The sequence below is a fragment of the Kogia breviceps genome, chromosome 9, assembly GCF_026419965.1.
Source record: "Kogia breviceps isolate mKogBre1 chromosome 9, mKogBre1 haplotype 1, whole genome shotgun sequence".
In the NCBI taxonomy this organism is placed as follows: Eukaryota; Metazoa; Chordata; class Mammalia; order Artiodactyla; family Physeteridae; genus Kogia; species Kogia breviceps.
In genome coordinates, this window is record NC_081318.1 from 115,750,046 (window position 1) to 115,774,177 (window position 24,132).

General features: G+C 54.4%; 1 protein-coding gene across 17 annotated transcripts in view; it reads left to right on the plus strand.

The window, feature by feature from the left end:
- Positions 1–24,132, plus strand: part of CAMK2B (calcium/calmodulin dependent protein kinase II beta) — a 94,548-nt gene that overhangs the window by 15,457 nt on the left and 54,959 nt on the right. For all 17 annotated transcript variants that reach the window (XM_067043053.1, XM_067043059.1, XM_059075089.2 and 14 more), the window contains exon 2: positions 17,975–18,069. In XM_067043053.1, coding sequence (XP_066899154.1) covers positions 17,975–18,069 — 95 coding nt within the window. The remainder of the gene's footprint in view (positions 1–17,974; positions 18,070–24,132) is intronic.

Here is a 24,132-nt window from a genome sequence, read left to right on the forward strand (position 1 = left end):
TTCCAACTGCAGTTTTCCTTTTGGAACAGAGTCTCAGGGTTCACATGCATGACTTCTCAACACCCCCCCAGCACCCCTGTGGAGAAGCATCAGGTCTCTGCGTCTCTGGGGTGAGGTGGGCAGGGAGGCAGCTCCCAGAGTCCCCCAGCTGAGCACCTCCGTCACTACACAGTTCTGTCATCTTTATAATCGAGGTGTATTCACTTCCTTCCCATAACATGTTCATGCTTGTGAAAATTTCAAAGTGTTTGCAGTCATTTGTTGGTGAAATGGCTTGGTGTGCTCTGTCCAAGTGTCATTAGAAGGGAGGCCCGTGATGTGACACCCCGGCTTTGTCCAGAGCACCCCAGGTGGCTGGAGCAAGGATGGTTGTGGGTATCCAGGGAGGTCCAGGGCCCTCTCTCTGAGCTGGCTCTTCTCGATGGAAAACAGAGGAAAAGTCAGTAACGGTTCTGGGATCCTCTGTGGTCCCTGGTCTCTGATAATTCAGGGTGAGTTGATTTTTGCCTGGTAGAATCCCGTGCTGTCAGGATTCTGGGGACAAACAGGAGCAGACACAAGCGCTGCCCTTGAAGGCTCCAAGGTTATCTTAGGGGGCAAACAAAAACGTGCCTTGCTCCCTCTCTCCCGAGCATGTAACACACAGGGCCACAGGGGCTGCAGGTGGCGAAGGGGTGGGGGTTGCCTTCACATAGAAAGAGCTCCTACAGGTCAATAAGAAAAGAGCCAAAATTCCAACTGAAATATGGATGAAGGGTGTAAGCAGGCAGTTCACAGAAAACGAAACGGGAGTTCTTTAAACCCGTGAAAGCATGAAGAATAGAAATTAAACCAGACCCAGTGCTCACTTGTTCTGAGTTCACCTCGGGCTTCAGGTATGAGACGGTTCTAACAGGTGGCCCATGGGCTGCTGAGGCTACCTCGATCAGTCTCCGGGCTCAGCTCTCCTGAAGCAGATGAACAGAGGCCCTGGGTGTGGGTGGGCCTGGGATGGGCTGAGGCCCCACAGCGTAGGCAGGAGAGGAATTCCAGAGATCCTCCAGTCCAGGCTGAGCTGTCCAGCTGCGGGAGGCCCTGCTCACCCCGCTCCTCCTGCTCCTCCTCCGGTTGTCCTCCCAGCAAGTGCCCCACCCCAGGGGCCAAGCGGGGCCAGAGCGCTCCTGTTAGCTGCCCCCCAGCCTCTGCAGAGGCCACCGCAGGCCGCACCGCTGGGTCTGACCCTCAGGCCGTGCCCTGGCCTGGTGGGAGGAAGGGGCACCTGGCACCGAGGGGTCCAGGGTGGTGCTGGGGCTTTCCTGCCCTCCTGTCCCACCTCTGTCCTTATTTTGGTCTTTGCTTAATGCAAACCCAGTACTCGGGTCCTCTCCATGGCTTCTGGGGAGGGGGGGCAGGGCCCAGTGTAGTTGCTACTGAAGATGTACTGGAGAGAAGGGTGGAGAAGGAGAGAGACAGACACCTACACGGAACGGGGGAGGGAGGGGTGGGCGAGAGGGGGGAGCACACAGACGTGAGCCTGGCCCCACGAGAAGCCCAGGAGTGGCGTGTGCGCATGGAGGCTGCACGCGACAGGCTGGATTTGAGGCGAGTCCTCAGCGGAGACCAGCCCTTGCCCAGGGCCCCTCTCTCTCGTCCCCTGGCCGGGATCTCATCCACCCCACCCCTTCCTACACACTCCACTCCATCCACAGAGGGGGAGGGGAGTGGTGCCATTCCCTGGTGTAGCCCCCTTTCTAGAGGCGCCTGATAAACGTGAACAACTGGGCTGGCGGGTGGGGGGCGGACCCTGATCCATAGCGCTCGCCCATCCCTGTGGTGTAAATACCCCCATCACGTCTAACGTCAAGCTACCAGCATGACGTCAACCACAACGTTTGGTTTTCTTTTTTTTTCTTCGGTACGCGGGCCTCTCACTCTTGTGGCCTCTCCCGCTGCGGAGCACAGGCTCCGGACGCGCAGGCTCAGCGGCCATGGCTCACGGGCCCAGCCGCTCCGCGGCATGTGGGATCTTCCCGGACCGGGGCATGAACCCGCGTCCCCTGCATCGGCAGGCGGACTCTCAACCACTGCGCCACCAGGGAAGCCCTAACGTTTGGTTTTCTGTAGCCAGTAAGAGCCAGCCTGTGAGCCAGACCTGGAAGGAGCCCTGGCAGCTGAGCCCCTGCTCTGACCGCAAGCCCCCAGCCCCTCCTCTCCAAGCTGGGATGGTGATGCTAGACTTCTGCTTGGCTCAGGTTCCCACACTCAGCTCCTGCTCCACCCCCACTGGAATATTCCATCTATTCCCACCCAACCCCCTGTTCTTTCTGAGCCAACAGAGGGCACCTGGTAGGCGAATGTGCAGGAAGGGCGCAGAGGGGTGTCTGCATTTAGGCCTTGCCTCTGCCACCCACAGTGCCGTGAGCTCAGCAAGGCGTTTGGTGCCCTCACCCTTCCCATCTTCCACAGGGGGCCTGAGAGCCCGGGGGCAGACACTTTGGAAGCTGTAGAGGGTGGTCCCGGGTGCTATCAGATCTGGAGAGTCTGTGACACCCCCAGCATCCTCCTCACCCTGTGCACGTCCTCGGTCGTGTTGGGGTGTCAAGGTTTCAATGTGGCTCGGATATACCGGAATTTTCCTTATGCTTTTCTTTCTTTCTTTCTTTTTTGGCTGCGTTGGGTCTTAGTTGTAGCACGCGGGATCTTTTGTTGTCGCGGGCTTCTCTCTAGTTGTGGCTTGCGGGCTCTAGAGTGCGTGGGCTCGGTAGTTGTGGTGCGCGGGCTTAGTTGCCCCGCAGCATGTGGGATCTTAGTGGATCTTAGTGCCCCTGACCACCCGCGTCCCCTGCATTGGAAGGTGGATTCTTTTTTTTTTTTTTTGTGGTACACAGGCCTCTCCCTGTTCTGGTCTCTCTCGTTGCGGAGCACAGGCTCCGGACGCGCAGGCTCAGCAGCCATGGCTCACGGGCCCAGCCGCTCCGTGGCATGTGGGATCGATCCTCCCGGACCGGGGCACAAACCCGTGTCCCCTGCATCGGCAGGCGGACTCTCAACCACTGCGCCACCAGGGGAGCCCAAAGGAAGGCGGATTCTTAACCACTGGACCACCAGAGAAGTCCCTCCTTATGCTTTTCTGCATGTTGTTAAAAGAATCCCCCAACTCCCACCCCTGTCATAAAAAGATACTTTGTTTTCTCTTTATACTTAAAAAAAACCCCAATGGACTTTATTTTTTTAGAGCAGTTTTATGTTTACAGAAATATTGCATGGAAAGTAGAGAGTTTCCATATTTACCTCACAGCCAGGCCCCAGTTCCCTGTCCTGTAACCATCTCACTTGCATTCAGACATGATACACTTGTTACAATTGATGACCAACATTCCTACATTAATATTAACTGAAACCCATAGTTTCCATAGGGCTCACTCTGTGTTGCACAGTTCTACAGGACTGACAAAGGTATAATGTCATGCATCCCTCATTACAGTATTTCAGATCCTCTGTCCTCCTCCATTCATCCCCTCCCGTCCTCCAGAGCCCCAGAGAACCCCTTTTTACTGTCTCTATAATCTTGCCTTTTCCAGAATGTCATGTAATTGTGAATCATACAGTGTGTAGCCTTCTCAGATTGGCTTCTTTCACTTAGTACCCTGCATTTAAGTTTCCTTCATGTCTTTTTGTGACTTGATAGCTCATTTCTTTTTAGTGCTGAATAATATTCCATTGTCTGGAGGTTCCACAGCTTATTTATCCATTCAGTCTACTGAAGGATGTCTTGGTTGCTTTTAAGTTCTGTCGATTATGAATACACCTACTATAACCATTTGTGTGCAAGCTTTTGTATGGACATAAGTTTTCAACTCCGCTGGGTAAATACCAAGGAGCATGATGGCTGGATCATATGGTAAGAGTATGTTTAGTTTTGTTAGAAACTGCCAAACTGTCTTCCAAAGCAGCTGCACCATTTTGCATTCCCACCAGCAATGAGTGAGAGTTCCCGTTGCTCCACATCCTCACCAGCATGTGGTGGTGTCTGTGTTCTGGATTTTGTCCGTTCTAATAGGTTTGCGGTGGTATCTCATTGTTGTTTTAATTTGGATTTGATGACATATGATAAGGAGCATCTTGTCCTATGATTATTTGCCATCTGTATACCTTCCGTGGTGAGGTCTCTGTTAAGGTCTTTGGCCTATTTTTAATCAGGTTGTTTGCTTGTGCTTTTTATTATTGTTGCATTTTAAGAGTTCTTTGTATATTTTGGATACAAGTCCTTAATCAGATATGTGTTTTGCACATATTTTCTCCCATCTGTGGCCTGTCTTCTCATTTGCTCACCCCATCTTTCACAGAGCAGAAGTTTTTTATTCTAATGAAGCCCAGCTTATCAATTCTTTCTTTCATGGATCATGCTTTTTGGTGTTGTATCTGAAAAAGTCATTGCCAAACCCAAGGTCACCTAAATTTTCTCCTGTGACACCTTCTAGGACTTTTATAGTTTTGCATCTTACATTTAGGTCCGTGATCCATTCTGAGTTAATTTTTTGTGAAAGGTGTAAGGGCTGTGTCTAGATTCATTTTTTGGCATCTGGATGTCCAGTAGTTCCAGTACTGTCTTAGACTGTTCAGGCTGCTATAGCCAAAATACCATAAGCTGGATGGCTTATAAACAACAAATATTTATTTCTCACAGTCCTAGGAACTTCAAGTCTAAGATCATGGCTCTGGCAGATTCAGGGTCTGGTGAGACCTACTTCCTAGATGGTCATCTTACGCCTGTGTCCTCACATGGCAGAAGGGGTGGAAAGATTTATCTGGGGTCTTTTTTATAAAGCATTAGTCTTGTTAATGAGGGCTCTGCTCTCATGACGTAATCACCTCCCAAAGGTCTCACCTCTTAATACTGTCCAATTGGGGTTAGGATTTCAACATATGAATTTGGTGGTGGAGGGCTGGGGGTGCATGGACACAAAGGTTCAGTCCATAGCAAACACCGTTTTTTGAAAAGACAATCTTTTCTTCCTTGAATTGCCTTTATTCCTTTGTCAAAAATTGGTTGACTATTTGTGTGGGCCTATTTCTGGGCTCTCTATTCTGTTCCATTGATCTATTGTCTATTCTTTTACCAAACCACACTGTCTTGATTACCACAGCTTTATAGTCTTGAAGTCGGGTAGTGTCAATCCTCTAACTTTGTTCTTCTCAACAATATTGTGTTGGCCGTTACGGGTCTTTTGCCTCTCTGTCTGCTACACTTGATCTTAGCCAAAAGGCCGAGAAGCAATTTTTGCCTCTCCGTATAAACTTTAGAATCAATTTGTCGACAGCCGTAAAATATCTTGCTGGGATTCTGATTAGGATTACATTGAATGTATAGATCAACTTGGAAAGAACAGATACTGTGACAATATCAAGTCTTCCTATTCATGCATGGGATATCTCTCCATTTATTTAGTTCTTCTTTGATTTCATTCATCAGTATAGACCTTGTACATATTTTGTTGACTTACACCTAAGTGTTTCATTTTTTGGTGCTAATGTAAATAGTATTGTGTTTGTACTTTCAAATTCCACTCTCTCATTGCTGATATATAGAAAAGAAATTGACTTTTGTATATTAATCTTGTATCCTTCAACCTTGCTATAATCATTTATTAGTTCCAGGAGTTTTTTGGTCAATTCTTTGGGGAGTTTCTACCTAGATAATCATATCATCTGGGAAGAAAGACAGTTTTATATTTTCCTTTCCGGTCTGTATACCTTTTATTTCCTTTTCTTGTCTTACTGCATTAGCTGAGACTTCCAGTATGATGTTGAAAAAGAGTGGTGAGAAGGGACATTCTTGCCTTGTTTCTGAACTTAGAGGAAAAGCACCTACTTTCTCACCAAAAATATGATGTTAGTTGTAGGTTTTTTGTAAATGCTTGCTGCAGAATGAATTGTGTGCCCCCCCAAATTCATAGGTAGAAGCCCTACCCCCGCCATGTGACTGTATTTAGAGACTGGTTATTTAGGAGGTAATTAAGGTTAAAAGAGGTCATAACAGCGGGGCTCTGATCTGATAGGATTAGTGTCCTTATAGGAGGAGACACCAGACGCTTTGCTCTTTCTCCATACGTACCCACTGAGGAAAGGCCAGGTTAGCACACAGCAAGATGGTGGCCACCTACAAGTCAGAAGAGAGCTCACATAGGAAACCAAACCCTGCCGGACCTTGATCTTGGACTTCCAACCTCCAGAACTATGAGCAAATAAATAAATTTCTGTTGTTTAAGCCACCCGGTCTATGATATTTTGTTATCAGCCTGAGTTGACTAATACAATGCTCTTTATCAAGTTGAGAAAGTTCCCCTCTATTCCTAGTTTGCTGAGAGTTCTTATTATGAATGGGTGTTGGATTTTGTCAGATGCTTTTTCTGCATCTATTAATATGATCATGTGATTTTCTTTTTAAGTCAGTTGATGTGATGCATTACATTAAGTGGTTTTCAAATGTTGAACCAGCCAGGCTTGCACAACTGGGGTAAATCCTACTTGGTCATGGCGTATAATTCTATTTATACATTGGTGGATTCAATTTGCTAATATTTTGTTGGGGGTTTTTGCATCTATGTTTGTGAGAAATATTGATCTGTAGTTTTCTTGTAATGTTTTGATTCAACTTCTTTAATAGATATAGGTCTATTCAAATTGTCTCTTTTATTATTTTTTTACTTTTTAAAATTGAGGTATAGTTAATTTCCAATATTATATTAGTTCTAGGTGTACAATATAGTGATTCAAAATTTTTACAGATTATACTCCATTTAAAGTTCTTATAAAATATTGGCTGCATTCCCTGTGCTGTGCAATATATCCTTGTAACTTATGCATTTTATAAACAGTAGTTTGTTATTCCCTACCCTTATCTTGCCCCTCCCCCTTCCTTCTTCCCACTGGTAACCACTAGCTTGTTCTCTATATCTGTGAATCTGTGTTTTGTTGTATTCATTTGTTTGTTTTATTTTTTAGCTTCCACACATAAATGATATAATGCAGTATTTGTTGTTCTGGTCTATTTCTTCTTGTGAGAGTTTTGGCAAATTGTGTCTTTCAAGGAATTGGTCCATTTCATCTAGGTTTCATCAAGTTTGTGGACATAGAGTTGTTCATAGTATTTCTTTATTATCCTTTTAATTTCCAAGGGATCGGTAGTGATGGCACCTCTTTCATTTCCGATGTTTGTGTCCTCTCTCTTATTATCTTAGCCTGGCTAAAGGCTTGTCAACTTTATGGATCTTTTCAAAGAACAGCTTTTGGTTTCATTGATTTTTCTCTGTTGATTTCCTGTTTTCAATGTCATTTATTTCTGCTCTTTTATTATGTCTTTTCTTCTGCTTACTTTGAATTTAATTTGCTCTTATTTCTAGTCGCCTAAGGTGGAAACTTATTGATTTTAAAATCTTCTTTCCTAATATATGCATTCAGTAGTATAATTTTTTCCTAAGCACTTTTTTTACTGCATTCCACAATTTTGATAAGTTTTATTTTCATTTTGTTAAAATGTTTAAAATTTTCTTTTGAGATTTCTTCTTCATTTTTTATTTTACTGTGTAATTTATTCCATACTTTTTTTATTTTTAAATGTTTGTAAATTGTAAAATATTACATGTAGAAGATTTTCCATTTAAAAAATAATGTGAGACACCCCTGCACCTAAAAACCCAGGACAAGAAGGTAAACTTGACCTACTGACCTTTTCCCTGATTCATATCCTTCTATCATTAGCCTCCTTACCCAAGAGGTGATGCTGTTGAGATTTCTTCTTTGACTCTTGTGTTACTTGGAAGTATGTTGTTTATTAATCCCCATGTATTTTGGGGTTTTTCCAGCTATCTCTTCATTTTTCATTTCCAATTTAATTCCATTATGATCTGAGAGCATACTTTGTATTATTTATTTTCTTATAAATTTGTTAAGGGTGTTTTATGGCCCAGAATGTGCTCTATCTTAGTGAAAGTTCACGTGAACTTGAGAAGAATGTGTGTTCTGCTGTTGTTGGATGAAGTCGGCTCTAGATGTTAATTACATCCAGTTGATAGATGGTGCTTTTCAGTTCAACTGTGTCCTTCGCAAATTTCTGCCTGCTGGGTCTGTGCATTTCTGATAGAGGGGTGCTGGCGTTTCCAAGTGTACTAGTGGATTCACCTACTTTTCCTTACATGTCTTTCAGTTTTGCCTCATGTAGTTTGTTGACCTGCTGCTGGGGGTATACATGCTAAGGATTGTTATGTCTTAGAGAAATGACTGCCTTATCATGATGTGAAATCCAGTCCCTCTTTGTCCCTGGTAACTTTCCTTACTCAAGTCTGCTCTGTCTGAGATCAATATGGTATATCTTTCTCCATCCTTTGACTTTTTTTTCATTGTGATAAAATATACATAACATAAAATTTACCATTTTAACCATTGTTAAATGTAGAGTTTAGTGCCATCAAGTATATTCACGGTGTTGTGTAACCGTCACCACTCCCCATCTTCAGAACTTTTTCATCACCCCAAACAATAACTCTGTACCCACTCGGTAATCCCAGCGAGCCCTACTTCCTTCAGACCCCACTGTGTCCCCTGGGCTGGTGCCCACCCTCTTGTTCCTGTTGGCTTTGCTGCCTTGAGCCCTCCAGGAAGCTTCTCAAGGATGTCTGTACCCGGTGGAACGGGGACTCAGGGGACCCCGCTCTGGCGGGGAGGGACGTTGGATCTGGGCGGTACTGAGGGTGACCGTGTGAGGTGTGAGAGGTTTAAGAGCAGCACGGCGTCACGGACAAGCGTCAGAGTCGGGCTCTGCTCATCTGTGTAGGACTCACAAACTTGACGTGACTGTATAAAGTAACAGTGATGACATGAGCGCGTGAGAAATGTGAAAGGATTACCCTTTGCGGTCATTGATATCTAAATCTCATTAGGATGTAGGGTGCGTGTTGTCATAAGCCTTACGTGGTCAGGTCATGGCTCCCCACGCGGCTCACGGAGCATTCCAGCTGCTCTCAGCACTGTCAGAAATGTAAGAACACGTTCTCTCTGAGTTCCTGTTCTTGGCTCTTCCAGATGAAGCCCTGCTCCCCGGGGTGTCTGGGAGGAGGGCAGTGGGGGGGACCTTGACACCCGCGTGGGTGGGGACGGGGCTTCCGACGGGAGGGGCAGCCGCCATGGCCTGAGTGCCCTGTTCCAAGGGGCAGGCGGGGAGAAGGGGGGCCAAGCTCGGGTTTTCTCCATCTGAGATGCACTCCATGGGCAGCGCTGCTGTTCTTGTGTTTGGGTGGGTGTCCTCAGGTGGCATTTCTGTCCCACCCTGGCCATTTGCTTCTTTGTTGATGGATGCATTCAGTGTTGAGCCCTTAGACTAGAAGCCCTCCCTGCCCCCCACTCTTGGCCCAGTTGAGACTTCTTTGGTAAAGATTTCTCTGGTCTTGAGGACATGGGGAGGGGGAAGGGTAAGCTGGGACGAAGTGAGAGAGTGGCATGGACATATATACACTACCAAATGTAAAATAGCTAGCTAGTGGGAAGCAGCCGCATAGCACGGGGAGATCAGCTCGGTGCTCTGTGACCACCTAGAGGGGTGGGATAAGGGAGGGTGAGAGGGAGATGCAAGAGGAAGGAGATATGAGGATATATGTATATGTATAGCTGATTCACTTTGTTATACAGCAGAAACTAACACACCATTGTAAAGCAATCATACTCCAATAAAGTTGTTTAAAAAAATAAAAGTAGGGCTTCCCTGGTGGCGCAGTGGTTGAGGGTCCGCCTGCCGATGCAGGAGACTCGGGTTCGTGCCCCGGTCCGGGAGCATCCCACGTGCCGCGGAGCGGCTGGGCCCGTGAGCCGTGGCCGCTGAGCCTGCGGGTCCGGAGCCTGTGCCCCACGGCGGGAGAGGCTGCAACGGTGAGAGGCCCGCGTAACGCAAATATAAAATAAAATAAAATAAAAGTAAAGTAAAACAATGAAGACCAAAAAAAAAAAAAAAAAAAGATTTCTCTGGTCAAAGAAGTTAGGGAAGGGCTGTACCTCATACTCACTGGCTGGAAATTGACAGTACAGATGACCATGTTACAGGCCCTGGGAAGTCCTGCAGTAAAAAAGGAAGGAGGGAAGGAAGGAAGGAAAACATTTTAACTTACTGGTTTCTAAACTTTTTTGCCCACAAAATCCCCTTTGTACCTAACATCTGTGAACATCCTGTGCAGCGAATATTTGAGGATGGTCATTTGGGAAATGTTTGACTGGTGCGTGCAGTGGCAGACTCGGTAAGGCTGAGTTGGGGGTCAGCATGTGCTGTGGGTTGAATTGTGTCTCCTCAAAATTCAGATGTTGACTCCTAACCCCCGTACCTCAGAATGCGACCTCATCTGGCAATAAGGTTGTCCTAGACGTAATTAGTTAAGCCGAGGTGGGGGGTGGGCCCTCATCCAGTAGGACTGTGTCCTTATGAAAAGGGGAAATTGGGGCAGAGACACACAGGGAGAATGCCATGTGAACATGAAGGCGGAGATGGGGGTGATGCTTCTACAAGCCAAGGAGCCCCAGGGACCACCAGCAAAACCCCAGAAGCTGGAGAGAGGCCTGGGACAGTGTCTCCCTCACAGCCTCAGAAGGAACCGACCCTGCCAGCACGTTGGTCTTGGCCTTCTGGCCTCCAGAACTGTGGGGCGATCTCTGTTGTTTCAGCTGCCCAGCCCGTGTACTGTGTTGTGGTGGCCCCAGTACCCTAGCACAGCATGGATGACTTATGACTTGAATTTCTGGCCCAAGCTCAGAGGTCGGGGCCGGGGAGCTGCCAGGATTCCAAGGAAGGACCTTGGAAAGGTCAGGGTCAGACTTTGGGGACGTGGCAAGAGCTGGCGTTTCCATCGCTGGTGTGGTTGTAAATCACCCGGCGATTGTGCCTTTGGAAATAGGCTCTACAGAAATAACCGAGATGTTTACGGCAGGCATTTACAAGCAGGGAGATTGGAAACACCCCAAATGCCTGCCAATCAAGGAAACACTCGGCCACCCGTGGAAGGAACGTTCTCCACGGTGAAGATGACAAGTATGCGATCTAGGTCAAAGGGTGGGAATTGCGTGTGAAGTGATGTTAAATATAAGAGGCCAAAGACAAAGCAGGAACTCACGCGCTGATAAAAGGCACGCCAGGATGCTGCGGAGACCACAGGGATTAAATGTTGTCCAGTGTCGGTCTCTAGTCTGTCTACTTCAGGCCCTGTTCTGGAACCCAGGACGTTCTGGGTCCTGGGCAGGAGTGGGACACGGTCCCCTGAGCTCTGTGTGCCATCCTGTTGGTGGATTCTGGGCAGCCCTCATGGGCCCGCGCTCTGGACGTGGCTCTTGTACTGGGACCTCATGTTCTTGCCCAGCATGGCACGTGTTTGCCCAAATCCCCTCGGAGCCAGCACACTCTCCTCACCAGCTCTAACCCCGAGGCCTCCTGATGTCCCCGGACGGCGTCCACCCGTGAAGCAGTATGTAGCTGCCAGATCGTGCCGTGGAAGAGTCGTTCACAGGGTGGGGAAGTAGTGAGAGGGAAAAGCAGAATAGAAACAGCAAGAGGCTCCTGAGTGTTGGAGAGGAAAGCCTTCCTGTGGTGTAGACCTCACTGGAGACACATCAGAGCATCGTGGGACGCCAGCAACGGGTCACAGAGATGGAGGCGGCTTCGACTCGCTCTATTGAAACCACTTGTTTACACCATTTTCTACTGCAAGCAGGGCTTCTGTTTTTAAAATTGTTATTATAAGCAGGAAATAAACCCAACAACCTCATGTAGAAGTTCCTATTTTCTACCAAATTGCTTAGGTCCCGATTAAAAATACAAAGGGACCTCCCCCGTCATTTTAATGGAAGGTAGAAAAAAAAATTTTTGCTAACACGCAAATAAGCAGCAGCTTGATGTAGTTTAAATCCACAAGTCCAAGCAAGCGAAGGGCCTGGTGTGGTGAGTGAGCGTGTCTGCTGAGCTGTCCTCCCCGCTCCCCCCGCTCCCCGCCCCCGAGCGCTGGCCCAGACCCTCCTCGGCGGAGCCCACTTGGGGCTGCGGCCCAGGCTGGGCAGAACGGAGGTACACAGCCTCAGGCTGGTTCAGAACATCCATGTGTTAATTAACGCGGTAAATAAAACTGTTGGACCAGCCAAGTGCCTCTGCCGCCTGCTCAGCCTGTTCCAGAAAGATCTTCATGTGTGGATCTGCCTGGGGAGTCGAGGGCCAGCAGGGCTGTTTTCACTGAGCGGGCACCCCTGCGCTCAACCTGTGTGGGAGCCTTTACAAACCAGATAAACAAGGCTTTGGTCCTTTTCTTTGCCTCAGGACTCCTGGCTGCTTCTGGCTCTAAAAGTTCAGAAGGCTGTGGAGGGGTACGAGCCGTGGGCCCTTGGCTCTGGCTGGCCACTCCCGAGCATCTGAGTTAGCAGAGTGTGGACGTTGTTTGGCCCCCGGGTGTGTCTGCCACTGGGCTGTGCAAACAGCTCGCAGCCCTGGTGGCAGGCAGGCAGGTGCCAGCGAGGCTGGGACTGGATGGAGAGAGCCGGAGTCGGGTGCAGGGCTGGAACCAGGGATGGGGGCGGTGGAGAGAGGAGCTGCCACGTCCCTGGAATGTCCACTGGGAGGGATGCAGTGGAAGCGTGGAGCGGCTGCTGAGAAGCGGAAGTAGGGGCTCCCCGGGTTACACGATTCTGACGCCCGCTCCGTGCCAGGACCTCTGCACGGGCTGCAGGTGACGATCGTGAGGCAGCCCTGCAGCCCCAGGCCCTGGATGCAGGGTCCCGAGAGCAGCGTCCATGGTCAGTGCTTCCGTGTTCTAGTCTGCAGTCCCCACCCTGGGGACAGGGCGAGACGGGACCCTCCCGCCCCATCAGCCTCTGCCATCAACCCCAGCTCGGCTCAGCGGGCAGAGGGCAGGCTGGGCAGCTGGGCTCTGCCAACAGAACAGGGGGGGACAGGTCCCCAAAGCAGGCGTAGTGGGGCCCTCCATGGGGGCTGCAGGTAATCAATGTCAGGGGCAAGTTCCAGGTGGTAGCGGGCGGGCGGGTGGGTGGGCACGGGGGCAGCTCAGAGGCATGGCCACAGGTTGGACGGGGAGCAAAGAGAGAGTAAAGGGGACGGGGAGCCAGTTGCTGGCTCACTGCGTCTGCCCGGTGCGCAGGGGCCAGTCACTCCCTTCGCTGGCGAGAGACTGACCCTCGAGTGCCACCGTGGGCCCACGCGGCCACAGCAGTGCTGGGCGCCCACCTGCAGCAGACCAGACCCCAGGCAGCTCTGGAGTTAACCTCCCCCTCTCTCTGGCCGGCCTCTCTGGTGTTGTGGTCCCACCGCAGACAGGAGAGAGCTTTCTGATCTGCCAGCCGGCAAGGACTGAGCGTTTTCTTCCTCTCATTAGCTTTACCTGATTTTTAAAAGCCCCATGACGGGCTTCCCTGGTGGCGCCGTGGTTGAGAGTCCGCCTGCCGATGCAGGGGACGCGGGTTCGTGCCCCGGTCCGGGAGGATCCCACGTGCCGCGGAGCGGCTGGGCCCGTGAGCCATGGCCGTCTGCGCCTGCGCGTCCGGAGCCTGTGCTCCGCAAGGGGAGAGGCCACAACAGTGAGAGGCCCGCGTACCACAAAAAAAAAAAAAAAAAAAAAAAAAAAGCCCCACGACGTGCCTGGTGCCCAGGAGCCTCCTCCTCTGAACACGTCATTCAGACCACTCTAAACCCGAGCGCAGCAGTACGTGCCACACGGGGCATCGTGTGGCGACCTCGAAGTACACGTGGTCCCCCCACCAGGCACACCCTCTTCCCAGGCACCTTCACCCGCACCCAGACCTTCACCCTCACCCTCCCTGACCTTCACCCGCACCCAGACGCCCACCTTCCTGGCTTCTCCCCCACAAGCTGCGCTGGGTGGCCTTGCTCCAGGTGGCCTCCCCGGCCCTGCAGCCGGCCACCATCCGCCACGCCGTTCGTGGACGGTCGAGTGTCGGGCGGCGCAGGCAGCTCCCACCCGGATGCAGGCCAATGTCCGCCCCGTCTGTGTGTGCTTCTGCATCTTTATCCCGGCCTGCCTGTGGGTTCGGTGGGGAGCCTCCTGCTTTGATCAGGGGCTCCACGGCCTCCGCTCCACAGGAGACATCCCCCCACCTACAGACACTCCCACCACCGCAACAGATGCCCCCCCTCATCGAGGGAAGCCTCGGGAGGTGACCCTCTCCTGCTGGCCTGCGGTCCAGAGTCTCCCCCATCCCGGGCTCTCCCTGTCCTTCCAGAAGGCTGCCCCTTCTTGCCCCACTGGCCTGACATGTGCTGACGTCCAGCAGCTCCACTTTCCACAGTCGACTTGTGGTGCTTGTAGGTCAGGCCTTACTTTTTTTTTTTTTTTTTTTTTTTTGCGGTACGCGGGCCTCTCACTGTTGTGGCCTCTCCCGTTGCAGAGCACAGGCTCCAGACGCGCAGGCTCAGCGGCCATGGCTCACGGGCCCAGCCGCTCCGTGGCATCTGGGATCTTCCCAGACCGGGGCACGAACCCGTGTCCCCTGCATCGGCAGGCGGATTCTCAACCACTGCGCCACCAGGGAAGCCCAGGCCTTACTCTCTTATCGCAGTCTGGACGCTGTGCCTGACCCCAGCATCCCGATCGCACGTGGAGAGCCACAGTGTAGGGCCAGAAACAGACAGATGAGTAATTATAATAAAGTGGGCAACGTGAGCCGAGACACGTGCAGCCTCCGGCGTCCAGAGGAGACCGAGCTGACTTCCCGTGGGAGCGGGGAAAGATTTCCGAGAGGAGGTACTGAATTGAGTCTTGAAGGACGCCAAGGAGTCTGCCTGGTGGCACCGGGGAGGCGCTTAGGATACAGACCCAGGCTCTTTGTCCGTGTTGCTGTCTCAACGACTGAAGTTTCTGTGGGGCAGACGCTGTGAGCTCTGAGGGAGGGCGGTTGCTGGCCTCACTTTTGTTTGTGATGTTCAAGGTGTCGGGGGCCCGCAGCCCATGGCCCGCACGGCACATGCCTTTTGGCACGCTGGCGCTTCTGGGGGGCTTCCTGTGATCGGCCTCGACTAACTAGCAGAGCGACCGGGAAGGGGGCGGATGCCTGGGGTGGGGGTGGGAGGAGACTGGGGGATGGATGGTGGTGACCGAGAGGCCGGCTTCAAGGATGGAAGAGGGGAGCCAAGGGGCTGCCCGAGGGGCGGGGGTCATCGGGGGCAGAGCCTCTCCCCTGCACCCTCCCTCAGGGTAGTTAAGTCACAGAGTAGCCCTCTAACTCGTGAGCTTGCCCGGGCGCCTGGCCAGGCTTTCCTGGCGACTTCCACGCGTCTTCAGCTGGGAGGCTGAACTCTGAGGGCTCCCCAGGGGCCCGGCACAGCCTCACCCCAGGCCAGCCCGGGTCCCCCCCTCATAGCTGACAGGCATTGGAGTGCAGGTGCCCCATGGCAGACCAGGGTTGGGGGGCTGGGCCCCGGGGGCTGGGCAGCTCTTTCTAGAACTTCTCTTCAGGCCGGGCAGCAGGAGCAGGAGAAGCCCTACCCCAGAGGGGCTTCCGGAGGCGCCCTCCCCCGCACCCGGCAGGCAGGACTCTGGGAGAGGGAGGCCTGTGTCTGAGAGCAGACCCCGCGCCAGCCTGAGTGGTACCTGCGAGCATCGTGGCTGAGCGCTTGCTGGATGCCGGGGGCTGTGCCTGCCACCTTCCTGGTCTCCTCCAGCGTCTGGCTCCTGCCCGCTTGGCGCTTCCCTCATCACCAACCCAGAGCCTTCTACGGAGGAGAGAGCAGGGTCTGAACTGGGAGATGTGGGGCAGTGGGGCAGCCCGTCCAGGATCGTCCACCTGGCTGTCGGCTCTCGTTCGCTTTATTTATGCGCGTCCTGCCGTGTGCCAGGGAGGTTTCCCGGCTCCCTGTCGCTTAGTCCTGTACTTACCCTGGCTGGGCAGCAGCCGGTGGACAGGCTGTGGGGGGTCCCTTCCCCCTCCGGGGATGAGCTCACCTTAGGGCTCCTTGGTGCCTCGCCTGGCGCCCACCATGCTGAGAGCAGCCCTCTGGCTGTTTGGAACTTGCAACATCGTGGGGTCGGATTCTGGCGTAGGAAGCTCTATCCCAAGGAGGCTTGTGAGCCAGTGCTTGGTTGTCCGTGCCCTTTGGGGGCCAGAGCACGAAGGGTGGCGGCTCAGCCCTGTACGTGTGATACCCTCCGCCCTCCTGGGCAGGAAGCAGATTCGAAGACCAGGGGTGGGCTGGGCTGGTGAAGACGGGGCCATCGCAGCCTCGGGCAGACAGCCACGTGGGAGCCTTGCTCAGCCCTCGCAGTGGCTCTGTGAGCCTCTCCTGCTCCTTAGATGGATGCGGAAGCTGAGGCTCAGAGGGTGCAACCCGGTGCAGAGCAGGACTTGAACCCAGACCTGCTCGAAGCCTGTGGCCTTTCCCCCTCACCACGCTCTCTCCCAAGCTAGTCTCATCGGTCAAAAAAAAAAAAAAAAAATCCTTTCTGTATGTTTCTTTTCTTAAAAAAAAAAAAAAAACAAGAATATTTTGAGAATGTAACCCATGCACATAGTGAGAAAATCACACAGGACAGAGGATGTAGAGTGAATTGTGTGGCCCCCGCCCAAGCCCCGGCTCCCCGTCCCGCAGAGGCAGCCGCTGCCCAGTTCCCTGGCTGATTTTGGAAAAGCAAAGATACATCTCTGAGCACAGCTAGTGATCATAAAGACCTGGGTCGTTAAGAAAATGCTCAAATAAATTTAGTGTAATATTTATTTATTTTCCAAGGAAGTGAATAGTCTGTCTTAATGAAGTTTTGTTCCCAAACAGGATGAGAGCAAAAAAGCATTCCCTGTTTAAGACGCTGCTTTCCTGTGGCCCAGAGTCCGGGTTCGGGCAGCTGGTGGGCTTCTCAGGCTGCGTGGGCAGCAGGGCTCCAGGGTGGGGTTATGAGGGGGGTCCGGGGGAGGCTGTGTTCCGATGGAGGCTGTGCCCGCAGGGCCTCTGGGAAGGGAAGGCGGGGGAGGGGCCTGCGCTCAGGGGTGTCCCCAGCTCCCCTGGCCCCCTGTGCTCAGCAATCTGTGGCCTTTGTGCCCGCCTCTCCCTGGCGGCCTCCAGTCTGGACCCTTCCCAAGACATTTCCCGTTCCGGCTGTGTCTCATACGTGCTGGGTCTAATGTTCTTCGAAGATGATCTCAAATCAAATTAAACCGACGGTGGTGACAAGTTGAATACCACGGAGGACCTTCTGACGGGCCCCAGGCTCCCTCCGGCCTGTGCCCCACGCCTGCCCGGGACCCAAACGGGCCTGTTCTCTGGGCTCTGCCTTGCCGTGCCGCCTCCTGCAAAACTTCCTCCCCTCATGAGTCACTGTTTCGGGGCCACATGCAGGACATCTCGATGGCCTTGGCAGTGGTCACCCACTCTCCTGGGTTCCCCTCTCTTGGCTCTCCAGGCTGGTCCCCTCTCCTCTCCGAAGCACTAATGCTGTGGGCATGTAAATGTCTCCTCTGCTATGGGACTCTGCGGCCTCTGCTATAACTTGGGGCAGTGTTGGTGGAGGATCCGGGGGAGGGGGCCTTGGCCTCCAGCTTTGCAGCTTAATTATGCGATGCGTCTCCCTCCCTCCAGAACCTTCACAGAGTCCCTGCAGGCTGCACCAATCTATTCCGCTGTCTGGAGCTGGGCCAGGCTTCATTGCTCTGGGAGGACTCACTGGGCCTCAGAGGCCTGGGCACAGAGCGAGGGAGGATGCTCGCTTAGAGGCCCTCGGTCCAGCTGCCCCATGAGGATGCCCAGGCGGGGGGGGGGCTCGCAGGAGCTGGGTGTGCCAGTCAGCTGGGCTCTGCCAGCTGCCGGGAAAGGGGCCCCTGCTGGGCTGGCACTGGGCGGGGTGGGCTGGGGGTCGTTTGGGGGAGGGGTGCCCCTTCCTCGCACAGAGGCTGGGTGCTGGGGTGTTCACCGGGGGATTAATCGGCTCCCTGCCTCTGTTTCCCATTTCTCCCCCAGGGGGGCTTTCTCTGTGGTCCGACGCTGTGTCAAGCTCTGCACCGGCCATGAGTATGCAGCCAAGATCATCAACACCAAGAAGCTATCCGCCAGAGGTAGGGAATGGCTGTGCTGGCTGGCGTGGGCCGGGGGCCGGGACAGGAGCCCGTCCTGAGGGATCGGGCTCGGCCCGTGGCTCACGGGGAGGGGCACAGATGGAGCGGGATTCGCGGCCGCAGTGGGACGTGAACGGTGCCCGTGGCCGAATGGGGCCGGGAGGGGGAGGCACCCGCACACCCTCACATCTGGAATTGCACTGTCGCTCTGGTCTGGGGGCTCGCGGAGCCCCCGCCTCACCTCCCCAGGGCCGGACGGGGAGAGGCGTGCGGCCAGGTGGCTGAAGTGACCACGTAAGGTCGTCTGCCCACAAACTGTGGGCCAGAGGGGGATTCGGTGACCTGAAGACTTTGGGTGACAGGGCGATGCTTGAGGGGTGGCATGAACGGCACGTTTCCTAACTCAGCCCCCGCTGGCCTTCCGGACGCAGGGGTGCACGTGGGGCCTCGTCTTCCTATGCTGGGGAGGGCTCCAGGGTCTGCAGGGGTGGGCTTGGTGCGGGCCCCGGGCATGTGGCCTCACCCCGTCCAGCACCGTCCAGAGCCCTTGCTGGGGGACGGCCCGTTCTGGGCCGACCGACAGACCCCTGCCCTCGTGGGATCCAGCGGAGTTCCACGTGGTGGGGATGGCGGGACGTCGGGGCAGGGGATGACATGGGGCGACAAGGCCAAGGTGGAGGTGCCGCCCTGAGCAGGTGATGCCAGAGCACAGGTGGCCGGGAGCCAGGCAGGGGGTCTGGTGGGGCCTCCAGCGTGGGTGTGGAGGTGTGGGCCGTCCCAGTGAGGTAGCAGCACCACTGCCGCCCCCTGTGCTGTGGGGAGCCCACGGATCTCCAGCCCCAGGGTCAGACAGGAGGGGCTGGGTGACCCCCTTGGCAGAGGGGAGCTAAGCCCCTGGCCTGACGGTCTCCCACCTCCAGGCACACCCATGACCCCACTTAACATCCAGACACAAATCTGAGCCAACAGAGAGGCTCCTTCTCTGCAGAGAGGCCCTGACCGTAGGCAGTCCTGGCCCGAATCCCTCCCCGAGGCTGGTGCTGAGAACGCCTCCGTCTGTAGGGCCTGCAGTTTCCAGCCCGGCGGCCTGTGTGGGCAGGCGGCTGAGCCCGCTGTGCGGTTCGCTGAGCTGCGTGTAGGTGTTGTTTGGGCGCCTGCCGTGTACAGGCCTTCAGGGCTGAGTGTTTCCAGGGGCGGGCACTGCTGTCCCAGCCTGGCGGAGGGGCTGCCTGTGCTCGGGTGATGAGGATGACACAGGGCCCCGCAGAGACAGCGTCTGCGAGCCAGACAGCCCTGGGGTGTTTGTGTCGGGAAAGCTCAGATCCCGCAGCTAAACTGTGATCGTAATAATAATGCACAAGCTAATATTTACCGAGTGCGTGCTGTAGGCATGGTGCTGCCAGATGCAGGGCAGCTTCCGTGTCCCCTGACACTGGGTGGGCGGCACTGGTGAGCCACCAGTGTCAGATGTTTTCGGGGGGGCTGTGTCCGCATAGGTGGAGTTTCTAAAGCAGGAGGAACATTCCGCTTCATTCCGTAGACTTGTGCCAGGCCACAGGAGGAGAGAGAGCCCACCTTCAGAGGTCCCGTGGACTAATGAGGGACACTGTCACTCACCCACCAGCTTTACCTAGCCTCTCCCAGTCAGTGCCCAGCACTGAGGACGGGGTGATGAGCAAACAGACCCAAACAAGCCACTACAGCCCCATTCGAGGGGTGGGAGCACAGGGGACAGAACAGGGAGGTTGGATGGGTCTTGAAGGATGAATAGGAGTTTGTGAGACTCAGGCAGAAAACCACCTGGGTATGTTTCCATGGAATCACGCAGCTTCTTTCAAGGAACCTCATGCTCCCCTGTTTATACCCTCAAAGTGTTCTATAAATCAGGAGGATCAAGAGTAGTGGAAGTCTGAAATTCCCTGTGTGCTCCACAATTACAACCTGCTCTTTCTTCCAGCCCTGCGGTAGCAGGCCTGCTGCCCACTTCCTGAGAGCCAGCCTGCTTTCTGCCATTGAGTCCCGGAGGCTGGGTCCCCGGAGACCCCTGCTAAGGGCACGGCTGCGGAGCTGTGCAGACCTGGGGCTCCGTCAGCCCTGCGCCTGGCCTCGGTCTCCTTCCTGGCTGGGCGCAGCCTGGGTTGGATGGTGGCAGGCAGCGCCGCCAGCCAGGACTGGTCTGGAATCGAAGTAGCCAGCCCTTGTCTGTTGTCACCTTCCCTCGGGACCACTTTCCGGGCCAGGGAAGCCAGGACACCCCCTGCTTTGCCTCTACTCTTGGGCCCCTGCATTGCCCAGGTCTGTGGAGGTCTTGGGCATTTTTTCCCCATTTACCTCGTTATTACGGAAAATTTCAAACATCCCCAAATATAGAAAAACTGATAGAAGGAACCCCCAGCCTCGACACAACAGTTTCCAGCTCCCAGGCCATTTTGTTTTCATCTGTAACCCTCCCCATCTCCCCCACCCCCCGGCCCATATATCTTGCAGCAGATCCCAGACCAGCCACCATTTCACCCATAGTGTTCAGCGTGTTTCTGTAATGGAAAAGCATTCAGAAAACAACTGGCCACCTCCCCGTGCAGGGACCCAGGGATCTTCTGACCCTCTCCAGCCCCTTTCGGGGCTTTCCGAGCTGAGTGGGCAGTGGAAGGGGTGAGGGGAGAGGGTCTTGGGCCCCCGACCCTCATCTTTACACTGAGTGTGGGCCAGCTATGGGGTAGCCAGGCTGCTGGGTTTGGTCTTGTCGCTGCACGGCCCTGACCACCTCGCTGTATGACCCGGGCCATGTTACTTAGCCACCCTGTACCTTACTTTCCCCAGCTATAAAATTGGGATAAATCTGATATCTATCTCAGAGGGGCATTGTGAGGGTGAGAGAAGGACTAAGGTGATTGGAAGGAGCTGGCTGAGTGTGGTGCTGCCAGGGCACCCGCTGCCTTCTTCCCCCTTTCTTGCCAGACTATCCTGCCCAGCCTGCAGGCTCCAGGACTCCTCCTCCAGGAAGCCTCCCTGGGCCCTCCCATCCAGCTTGGAACCCTCTAGGTCCCGAAGCAGTCACCTTAGACATTTCTTCATTGATCACTTGCTCCTTGAGGGCAAATGCAGTGGGTTCATTTCTGGGCCTTCCCAGCTTCCGGCCCAGAGCCTGGGAAAACACACGTAGGAACATCCCACCCTCTCCTTACCACCCTTTGGGGGCTGGCTCCATAAGGCCCAAAGTTCTCACCTGGCCTGACACTCGGCCTTTGGCCCTGTCTTGTCCTTCCCTCCCAGCAGCTCTGCTCAGGCACTTGGTCTTTTCTGGTTCTGTACACCCCAGGGCCTTTGCACCTGCCTTCTCTCTGGAAATGCTTTTCCTAAACTTTGTATCTGCTTAACTCCTGTTGATGACGCTTCCTCAGAGGGGTTTCCCCTGAGCCTCCAGTGGCAATCTGGGACCTAAGCACCCTGTTTTTATTTTATGGTTGTCTCTCCCACGAGACTGCCAGGACTTCATCTGTTTCATTCACCACTGTGTCTTCCACACCCCGCTCAGGCCCTGACAGGTGGTGAGCTCTCCATGTTTTTGAATGAACGAATGAGTGTTTTGAGTGAATGGATTTTGCATGAGCAGATGCGTAGTCTGTGCTGGAGTGAGGTTAGTCTCCCAGGGGTGAAGTTGGGATAGGGACTGGGTGGAGTGAGGTCTAGAAGAGGGTTTGCTGCAGGGTCAGGTTTGCAGAGGAGGCCCCTGGTCACTGAGCACCTGAGCATTTGGGAGGTCCAAGTTCAGGAGAAGTTCCATGGTGAACCCTGAGGGTGGTCAGGAAGCAGGGAGGGGAGGCCTGGAGCCCTCACTGCTCCTCCCTGAACCCCGGGGGTCACCGTGCAGCCTGCACCTGTGTTCTGCAGGGTCAGACATGCTCCCAGCAGAGAGTCCTGACGCCGGACCGTTTCCCTTCCCAGAAAGGCCATTTCAGAGATGCTTGCCCCACCTGTTGTCCTGGAAGGTGCGGGTGGAGGGGAGCGGCCCATGGGTGGGGAGGAGGATGCCAGGCGAGTGCCCTAGAAAGAGGGAGAGTGAGGAAGTGGAGACTGGACCCAGAGGGGAGACCCCACTTGTGCCGGCTTCATATTCAGTGCAGTGTGGAGCGGGCTCGCTCAGCCCTGCAGGGAGGGTGTCCACTCCTGGGCTGAGGAGACAGGCTTAGTCCTTCAAGGCTTCCAACGATAAAGAGAGCGGCAGGAGGGGGCCGCTGGGGCTGGACACAGAAAAACTGTCCCACCCGGTAACTGACAGTTCTTGGGGCCACGAGGACACTGCAGATTACACCCAGCTTGTGCCAACGGCAGTAAGAGTTAGATTTTTTAAATTTAATACTTAATTAAATAGAGGATTGTGAGACATTCGGAGGCTGTGAATGTACTGAATAATGAGAGATTATTAAACTACTGTTAGAAGAGCAGTTAGAGGAAAATTAATTGACGGGGTTGGGGGGATAAGGAGATCATCAGGCACGTGAGTCTTAAAAAGACTTCCTGTTGTTCCTGTGTCCCCCTCCCCCTCCCCTCGCTCACCGTTGGCCTTTGGAGGGAGCCCCGTGGACTGAGCTCCATTCGTGCTTACTGGCCCCCAGTGTCCAGGGAGCAGATGTCCCAGAAGTGACCCCGGTCTGAGGCTGAACTCAGGGGAAGGACCCTGCACGGGAACGAGGGCTTAGGCATTTATTGGGTCCTGACCCTCAGCAGCAGTTTTCACGAGGTCGGTGTCGGGCACCCCATTCCACAGACGGGGAAACCGAATCCCACAGAAGCAGAGACGTGCTCAGGATCCCACAGCTGTAGTGAGCAGAGCCTGGGACAGGGGCGGCTCTAGATTTCACCCAGCTGCGGAGGACCCAGGGTGGATCAGGTGTGGGGCTGACCTCACAGGTGGGGGTCTGATTTCAAAGGTGGAGGGCTGACCTCACAGGTAGGGGGCTGATCTCAAACGTGGGAGGCTGACCTCACAGGTGGGGGGCTGACCTCACAGGTAGGGGCCTGATCTCACAGGTGGGGGTCTGATTTCAAAGGTGGGGGGCTGACCTCACAGGTATGGGGCTGATCTCACAGGTAGGGGGCTGATCTCAAAGGTGGGAGGCTGACCTCACAGGTGGCGGGCTGACCTCACAGGTACGGGCCTGATCTCACAGGTGGGGGGTCTGATTTCAAAGGTCGGGGGCTGACCTCACAGATGGGAGGCTGATTTCATAGGTGGGGCTCACGGCATGGGTGAGGGACTCGGCGCACAGGTGAGGAGACAGGCCACAGACGATGAGATCTGGGGCTCACTTCGGAGCCTCCTCCCGCCCCCAGCCTGATGCCCAGTTTACCCCCAGCTACCTTCACCTGGGGCCACCCCCTCCGCAGGGCCTGTGTGGCCCCTTCTGCCTTGGGGGGGCACTCCTGCCGGAGCTGTGACACGAAGGAGCTGTCTGGCCTCTAGGGGCTCTGGGGCTGAGCCTGCACCCCGGCCAAACCTGCCCGGAAGCCTTCGCCCAACAGGAACCGGGGGCTTTCCTGCTGCAGCCGGCGCTGCCGCTTTCCTGTCGGCCCCCCGCGACCCACAAACGGGAAGACGACCGAGTCAGAGGATAACGGGCGCCGGGCGCCGGGGAATCCGCGGAACTGGGTTACCGGAGGACGCGGCGCCGCATTGCAGGGTCGGCTGAGCATGCGCCGCGGGCGCTGGGCTCCCCCCTCCTCTCCCCTCCCCTCCCCTCCCCTCCCCCTCGGGCACCCCTCCCCGACCTGGGCACCCCTCCCGCCTATTCCGCGGCCCCGCCCCTGCCCCTCCCTGGCCGCTCCCAGCGCCCGAGGGGCGGAGTCAGGGCCTCACTGTATAATGTCCCAATTTCAGATAAACAACATTTTTTTAGAATACGTATGTCCCAAACCCCCAACCAGCTTTTGGTCGACCCTGCTCTCGAATCGGGGCTCCACGGGACCCTGGGCAGTGGGAGGGGTCTTCCTGGGGACCCGGAAGGTGGGTGGAGTAGGAGATCCCTTCCTTTGCCCCAGGGTCAGTCTTTAACTGGACAGACC